Source organism: Seriola aureovittata, chromosome 17, assembly GCF_021018895.1.
Source record: "Seriola aureovittata isolate HTS-2021-v1 ecotype China chromosome 17, ASM2101889v1, whole genome shotgun sequence".
Taxonomy (NCBI): Eukaryota; Metazoa; Chordata; class Actinopteri; order Carangiformes; family Carangidae; genus Seriola; species Seriola aureovittata.
The window spans coordinates 12,323,036-12,331,769 of record NC_079380.1 but is presented as its reverse complement, the minus strand read 5'-3'; the positions used below and the strand labels follow the sequence as shown (position 1 = coordinate 12,331,769).

Sequence of the window (8,734 nt, the reverse complement as noted above, 5' to 3'; positions counted from 1 at the left end):
AGAAAATAATGTCATATTCGTACTCATTCATTTTTAACAGGTGTTAATTTCATTCTTAAAAGACTTACTCTTTGGCATAGATCAGACTTGACTTATAACAAATGTATACAGGTCATTTTCTTCAGTAGAACTTAAAGTAGGCCAAGTCAAAAAGTAAGCTGCTGTGTGTGCAGCAGCTGATCATTTCACAAGAAATCACCTGTAAAGACTAATCACAAAACTGATCCAATCACTAGACCTGTGAAAGCCATTAATCATCAACCATCAGTGCGTTTGAAATCAAAGTCTCTGCGTGTCGAACAGTTCACAGCTCAGATATGTAGTTGCTCACGCACTCCATTAACAAGTGGAAATATCACGTTAGAGGTTGAGTGGCGCCTTTGTTTGGATGTAAGCTGCCTAAAACAAATAAATAGGCTGGGTGCTAATCTCACAGAATATGCAAAGCCGCAAACACTTGGACAGAGGCTGGATAGAGACACAGGGAGAGCGGTTTGAGCTGAGGAATAATAACTGCAGAGAGCAACTAGTTTGATGCGACTGTCGGTGAGTCGATGATAACATGGTTCAATAACAACGGAGAAGGAGTGGGCGGATGGAGGACTGTTCATGATTGAACAGGGACGGGGGGGTGGGGGGTGGAAGAGGCTCTATTAAGTGGATATATGAATGCACAGAAATTGGTCGAATAATCTACCAGGAACTTAAACAGACTCAAGACAAAGCAACTACTTCGGGCCAGGGAAGTTTCATTATTCAGTGACCGTCTATTCTCACCGGGGTTCATCCACCTGAGTCACCTGTTGGAGCTGCTCTTCCTTTCGGTCCAGGTAAGACGTCCCTGACGGAAAATCACTCGGGCCTACTTACTGTTAACTAATGTAATGCTACTTCTGTCATTACATTCATAGCTTTGGCCGTTCATTTACTGTAATATCTCTCATCATGATGATTTTAGCCTACTGCCATACTAAATTTGCTGTACACTTACTATTCGCTGTCCTGTGGAAACCACGTAGATCCAAAATGTTTCTTGAACAACAACTAAAAAGTTCTGTCTTTAGCTTTATTACAGATAAACAAATGTGGGTTGTAATACAGTATTCAAGTTTACAGCAAAACGTGTAAATGACCAAATTTGTGATACGTAGTTTACTCTTGACTGACAATGTCCCTCGATCATTGAATGCTATACTGATGACTGTAGTTGTTTGGATGTTGCTGACAATGTGAAGCTATTGGATTTAAAGTTAAAAAACAATCTTACTTTTAACTGTAACTGTTTGACCACTGAATGACACCAGTAGGCTGGGGCAGGGATGCTAGGTGGGGGGAATCCTCATTATGTCTCATGGTAAAATGTTAAAAATGAAGCCTCAGTAAATTAGATTGTGTAGCATAGCTAGGCTGTGTCTGATCTGTGATTAAAATTCACAGCAGCGTGATAATTAAAGGCAGGGGAGACAATGTGTTGTAATTCCTGGATTCTTCAGTAACTTCAATGGATCTATTTAATTATCACAGAGAGACTTCACACAACTGAGATCACTTACATTATTAAACTCCACTTGGCAGGATGCAGATGATACAGTTTGTTTGGTGTGCCGTGACACAATAATAACCCAGAGAAACAAATTTATTTGCAGCTGTATGCAAAGTCTGTAGTTTGTTTGCTTGGCTAAGCTTATAATTAAGGATGCAAATAATAAACCCTCTTTGAACTCAAGCTTAAACAATCAAGTTGTTTTTTGTGGCAGGTTTTCAGGATAACAAGACAAGCAGAATCTTCAGTGAAGCCATGGAGACGACCAGTGCTCCAAATGGATGTGGTTACAGCATCAGCTCCATATATTACAACCTGTGTGACCTGACTAAAGTGTGGGGGGTCGTGGTGGAGGCCGTTGCTGCTGCTGGTGTGGTGACTTCCTTTGTCCTCTTCGTCATCCTCATGGCCTCCTTACCGTTTGTGACGGACAAGAAGAGAAAGGGTATGGTGGCCCTGCAGGCGGCCATTCTGGTCTTCACTCTGGGACTCTTTGGACTCACTTTTGCCTTCATCGTGGGCCGGTACTCCACCAGCTGTTCTGCACGCAGGTTCCTATTTGGAGTTCTGTTCTCAGGCTGTCTATCCTGCCTGGTGATGCACGGGCTGTGGCTCGCCCTGCTGCAGCGGAGAGGCCGGGGGCCCAGGAGTTGGATGCTGTGTCTGGGAGCTCTGGGTCTGTGGCTGGTTGAGGTGATCATCAACACTGAGTGGCTTATCCTTACTGTGGTCAGGAGCCCACCTGGAATTGTCACTGTCCCTGACATGTCCTGCAGCATTGCTAACCAGGACTTTGTGATGTCACTAATCTATGTAATGGTTCTGCTGCTAGCTGTGGTGCTGATGGCTGTGCCCTCACTGACACACAAGCACAAGCAGTGGCACCGAGATGGAGCTTTCATCCTGGTCACGGGGCTCCTCACCCTGGCTATCTGGGTAGCTTGGATTGTCATGTACGTCTATGGGAACAGAGTGGTGGGGAACCCCAGTTGGGATGATCCTACTCTGGCTGTAGCTGTGGTGTCAAACGCCTGGGTGTTCCTCTTCCTCTACACCATCCCAGAAATCTGCTTCCTGACCCAGGAGGACCCAGACCAGGAAGAACCCCATGATGGAGAACACATCTATCCTGCCAGGAGTCTGGTTTATGACACGATCCTTAAGGAGCCAGAGCCCCCCCATCAGAACGTGTACATGGAGAATAAAGCTTTCTCTATGGACGAGCCTCCAACAGGTACAGTATGACACATTATGGTCTATGATTAATCTGACAGTAATTATTGTACTCAACCATAGCATATACTGTATGTACAGCATACAACAGAACTGAGTACACCCCTGTGAAATATCACTAAAATGTTTAATGACATTTGAAAAATGTATCATCTTTCAATAATTGCATTACTGTTAAGTGTAAGGTGTTTGATCTTATGTATGATTTAAAAAAAAAAAACATATTAGATAGACTACATTGAAAATACAGGCCTTGAAATTCAACCTCAACCCAACAAAAGTAAGTTAACCTGGGATCACTGCAACTAATTTCATTACAAATGTGGTATTTAAGTTGTGAGATTGTGAGACTTCATAAAGATGTGGTAGGGTACAAGAGCATCAGTAAGCTACCCAACATAAGATGCAGCGGTGGTTAGACGGTATAGGTAGAGCCATAATACCAATAGCAGAGTGCAAAGTGGCTGTACCTGAGAAATGATCCCACATGCAACTCTCTGTTTACACAAATTTGCATTGAAAAACAGCCAGGTGAGTGTTTCTGACTTGGCAAAAGAATTATCTGTGGACACTGGTGTTTCAGTGACTGATCGGACGGTGTGAAGGACACTGCATAAGTCAGCCTCTACAGAGGGTATGCAAAAAGAATAAATAAACCACTGCTCACAAAATGGCACACACCTGCAAAATTAAACTTTGCCAAAGGACATGAAAAGAAAGCCTGATGAATGTTGGCAGCACATTCTTTGGTTTGATGACACCAAAATAAATTTGTTTGGATAAGACGGGGTCCAGCATGTTTGGCATGGACCTGGCCAGGACCACCACAGTGACTTTGCAGTGCCGACCAAAAAACTGAATGAAAGGATTGACCAGTTGGATTCTTTCTTCTTAGGCTTTGGTTAAAAACAAATCAAACTGTATTAAATTGACAGGTTTTGTAATGACTTAACATTTTAGTGATATTGACGACGGATGTACTCAGTTCTGTTGTATACTGTATAGGTGGATGTTGAAACCTCAGAACCCAAATTCAAAATTTACCAGCGGGACAGGAAAGCACTTCAATCAATCAACAGTCTCGACCAAGCTCAGGAGAGTTAGAAGACATAAAGAAGTGCAACGATGGTAGCATTCATTTTGACAATATTGGCACTACTACATCAGCTGTCGCCTCTTAGACCAAAGGAACAGATTGTGAAATAATTGGCTGTGTCTTTTTTTTGGTAAAACAGTGAAAAGCAGCAACAGTTTTGCTGTTATTTGCCATTTGTCAGTTTGTATAAACCCAGGTCTTGTCAACAAGAATAATAATGAAATACACGAGAATAACAACTTGCAGGCAGGCCAAAAATATTCAGTGTAATGATTTGTCAGCATAATCATCATTGTTCATATCCCCTCACACACATAAACAGCTTGGAAGGGTGTTGACAATAATGCATTGTAATTGCAAATTACAATGTGCTGTCTTGCCTGTTTTTTTAGGGTTTTTTTGTTGTTTTTTTAGGAGGGTTATTTTGAATACTGCCTTATACTATTTGTTCACCCCTTTTAGCTTTATGATTAGTCCAGGTGCAGATAAAAAGTCAAATCTATTATATGTTTCTTTTTTTTTTTTTAGAATATGTATACTAAACTGAAAAAAAAAAAAAAAACAGTTCACAAATTGATCAAAAAACACAAATAAGTACAGACTAGAATTGTATCAGCTTTGCACATTTGGACTCACAGTTTTCTTCCTGTGCCATTTATGCATCGTGTTCCTTTTTAGGAACAAAGTCTGATCTACTTACTGAAGGTTGTGTCCTTGGCCAGTATTATGAGGCAGTGTCTTCACTCACCTACTTGGACACAGACATCACTGTACTACAGTTACAGAGTTTTGAAATAATGTAACATATTTATTTGTAAACAACATTTGCATGGAAGTCTTAGACTGTTACATTATCAGTACTACTCTGGATATTTTCAGCACAAGTGTCAGTAGTGTATCCTGAACAACGCTAAGACGATTATTGGGGTTATCTACCGTGGTTTAAGTGCATGATCTTGATGACAAAAAGAAACTAATTATGAAGAGGAAAATAGTGTCTAGTACGTCTGAGTATGACACAATCACATTTAAAATACTGCATTCTTATTTCAAAGAATCAAAATATCCAGCTTGTGCACTTACATAAGCAACAAATGTTGTGTGTTGCCACAGAGTCGTGGCAGATATCATACAAGTGTATCGTTTCTGTTTTCGCCATCTGTACTGCGTTTTGATGTAGAATTTGTCTGATCTAAATCAAAAAATTTGTATCATATAATGGACTGAACAAAGACCATTTAAAACACCACCTTTTCTTTACCAGCGCCCACAAAGCCAGTGTCTCCATATGGGGCTTACAACGGTCAGGTACGAAGTGCTGTGTACCAGCCCACTGAAATAGCCCTGATTGCAAAAGGTCTGACAAAGGTGAGTGCATTCATAATACGTAATACCACACCACATAATTCGTAACCACCTCATCACCACATCTGAAATAATACTTCCTGATGTGTTTCTACAGATGGACCAAGATGCTATGATCCCTCGAGCCACAGCCCCCTCTTTGAATCTAGAAAGCGGCAGCTCGCTGCCTCTTTCGTCCGAGTCCTTACCATCCTAAGGATTGTGACACACAGGCGGACTGTCGAGAGCACATTGCACACTCGGTTGTTACAGCTATGAAATAAATCTCCACCAGGGGTTTGTTCTAGCATCAGTTCCTAGTAGCAAATGTAATGTAGCCCGCTTTCTCTTCCTTAGGAAAATGCTTCAAATAATAAGACGCTGTGGTGAATCTCCAGCAATATGCAGTAATATGACCTAGCTCCTCTTACAGACTTCCTAATTTTGCCTTATACTTTATTTCCTCTGTTCACGCACTGCTTGTCTGTTCTGTATGTACAAAGGTTGAGTGTCATAAATAAAGGTTACAATGACTAGAGATGGGCAGCTGATGTTTTCAGAGCCAGTATGAAGATTTCCATATGGAAAAGTTGTGTCTCAGCTAGTCCATTACATTTCCATTCTCACTATATGGAAACTAGTGCTTAAAACCTTCTACTGTCAACTGTTAACCAGCTTTGTTCACTTGTAGCTTCACTAACTGGACTCCTATAAAAGACAATCATCCAAGAGAAAGAATTTAATACACGTGTCTCTACGGGAAAGCCATGACTTTGCCTTCTAGCTACGAGAAAGACCAAAAACTATACATTTTGACTTAACTAAATCCCAAAGCAATGATACATATAAAACTATAGGTTGTTGGTGGAGAAAGAGCAGACAAGGACCAGGTGCGGGGTGTTTAAAACCAGACTAGCCTTAGTTGTGTGCAGTGTAAAGTCAATGTCTATAATTGACTAAAAGTTGGGCTTACATTGAAACCAATATGATTTTTTTCTGTCTTGTCATAATTCTGCTGCATGTAATTTGTTAATCTGTCGACTATTGCATAACATACTTTGTTCACTTGTGAAATGATGTTGAGATTCAGACTTCCTCTGAAGCCATATGATTGCTTTTGTAGATTGTCGGATTTAAAAAATGAAATTTTGTGTAAAGGTGTAAATGATAATTTATTAAAGCTGAAAAGGTTCCTTAAATCCTGTGAGGCTGTTGGGTCATTGGATTGTAACAGGTAGCAACTCACAAGCAAACAGGAGTCAGACACTGAAAGAGGAAGTGTCAAAAGGATTACCATCTACACTGCCTAGAACAGTTATTTACATATTTTGGCTTGATAAGCTTTACCTAGTGAAGGGATTGGCTCTCAAAATGGGGGATAAGGGTTTATACTGCTCAACAAGGCAGGAAACTGTTTTAGGTACCACTGAGAGTGATAATGCGGAAATGTTACCAGACACCAAGGAGAATCCAACAACAAATCCATATAATGCTTTACTAATTTGACTTTAGGGCTGTAATAGTCTTAGTCCAACCTAGTGGATGCACTAATATTTTGAGTTTTGAGCATCACAATGAGATTTGATGGAGCGTGTGATAGAAACTGCATTGTCTGACAGTAGCAGCAGTAAAAGGCTGCCAGGCGCCTTCACAGCATGCAAGTTTGTTACATAACAATCCGAGTGGATGGCAAATAATCACACTATCAGCACAATTACACACACTCGTCCACATACTGACTGAATGTGGTTTAACCGCTGAAACAGTCTTAAAAAATGCTACTGTGGTTATATAACTGTGGGACACTTAGTTTTAGACAAATTAGCATGGACAACTACTTTGCTTATGCTGAGCTCTTCCTTTTCTCTACAGAGAGGAACAGTTATTCAACTATAATTTGACGCACACACACGCACGCACACACGCACTTTAAGAGCCTCGGAGTGAGCTGTGGCTGCCTAGCAGCAGGCTGAGTAGGCTCGCTCCCAATCACTCCCACCATCCTGTACTGTCAGCAGCCATGAGTGCTTGCTCAAAGAGGAAATTGCTCACAAACTGGAAATCAGACAGATCAGAATTATACAACAGCACATGTGCAGATTTTACTCTGTAATGCCTCGTGCCTGCACCCTTTGATCTCCAGTGCACACAGGTCTATGTATCAGATGTAGAAACGAGTGCACGGAGATGCAAAAAACATGCACAGAGGCAGTGCAGCTTGTCAACATGAAAAATGGATCCAAATGTAAACAAAACAGAGTAGTCAAAGACACTTGATACTATGTTTTCTCAGCATTTCTAACAACAGCCTCTTCACTTAGCTTTACTCAATAGTTACTCTGTCATCACTGACCTCTAGATTAATGGGCACTGTAGGCTGTCCCAGAGGAGCCTTGGCAGGGTGTTACCCATACATCTCATGGAGGGGCAACTGGTAAGGTGTCACTCTGCAGAAAAGGGATCCCACAATATAAATGCATTAAACCTTATTTAAACTGTATTAGACACATGAATTCCTGATCAGTGACTCAAGCTGAAATCATTAACAGCATCTTTCTCTGACAGGCAGCAACTGCAAGTCCCCTGATACTACGAATAGCTGTCGTGTGCACATGGACACAGGTGGTTTCATGACCAGTGGTGGTTAGGCTCAGCTCGAGGGAGGCACCACTACCAATCACAAGCAGCTGTCCCCACTTAATGCATTTTCTTGTCACTGTGACAACCTTCAGAGGACAAACACTGATGAAAGAAAAAAAAAAAAAAGACTGAGGTTTTTACAGGTTAACCTGAACAAACAGAAATGACTGTGAACCCATAGACCAGACAACAGGCATTTAGTATTACTAGGTAATGCCATCTGGTGATATTATTCAACAGATCACTATTGCAGAAACATTAACATTGTAATACTTGCTTTTGGATCTAGGATGCTTTGAAAGATCAACTTGTCAAACAACACTGAACTGAACTGAATTTGTACAGTTTGTCCCAGAGGCCAATATTTAAACAAAGGCCTTGTTCATGAGGGTAAACCTTTTAGGGATTAGAAATGTAAATAGCCGTGCCAGGCTCTAATAAGTATATCCCATTTAAAAAGGCTGATGTGATTTATTTATCCCAGGACTCAGGCTCTCAGAGAGGTACAAAGGGAAACAAGGTATAACCAGTTTTTGCATTTTGTCTCCCCAAACGTTTACATTATTCTTATTGTTGAGGTTCAGAGTTTACCCTGGAAACAGCAGGCAAGATAGAGCAAGACACGTGTATTTGTGTAGCACCTTTCAACTGCAAAGTAATACAAAGTGTGCTGTGAAAGCGAAGAGAGCAAGTCATGTGGTCTTCAAAGATGATCATGTCATGACTGAAAGCTCCAGAACAACTACAAAATGGACCTGGTGGTGAAGCTGTTTTGTGTGCAGCTGGTTCAAGGGTCAGAAGTTAACTGTGAACCTCAAGTTTTTAAAGCCAACATGGATGAGAAACACTTTTAGGTACTCTGGGAATTCGACAAATGG

The 8,734-nt window shown here is 41.0% G+C and overlaps 1 protein-coding gene across 2 annotated transcripts; it reads left to right on the top strand.

Moving 5' to 3' along the window:
- Positions 1-332: 332 nt before the first annotated feature.
- Positions 333-8,661, top strand: LOC130185263 (G-protein coupled receptor family C group 5 member C-like). 2 transcript variants are annotated; one of them, XM_056401631.1, is made up of 4 exons: positions 333-830; positions 1,758-2,777; positions 5,137-5,240; positions 5,335-8,661. In XM_056401631.1, the coding sequence occupies exons 2-4, from the start codon at positions 1,799-1,801 to the stop codon at positions 5,431-5,433; spliced, it is 1,182 nt and encodes a 393-aa protein (XP_056257606.1). In that variant the 5' UTR covers positions 333-830; positions 1,758-1,798; the 3' UTR covers positions 5,434-8,661. The 2 variants fall into 2 exon arrangements, with proteins under 2 accessions (XP_056257606.1, XP_056257607.1); XM_056401632.1 differs by lacking the exon at positions 333-830 and having other exon boundaries at positions 971-2,777.
- Positions 8,662-8,734: the final 73 nt, after the last annotated feature.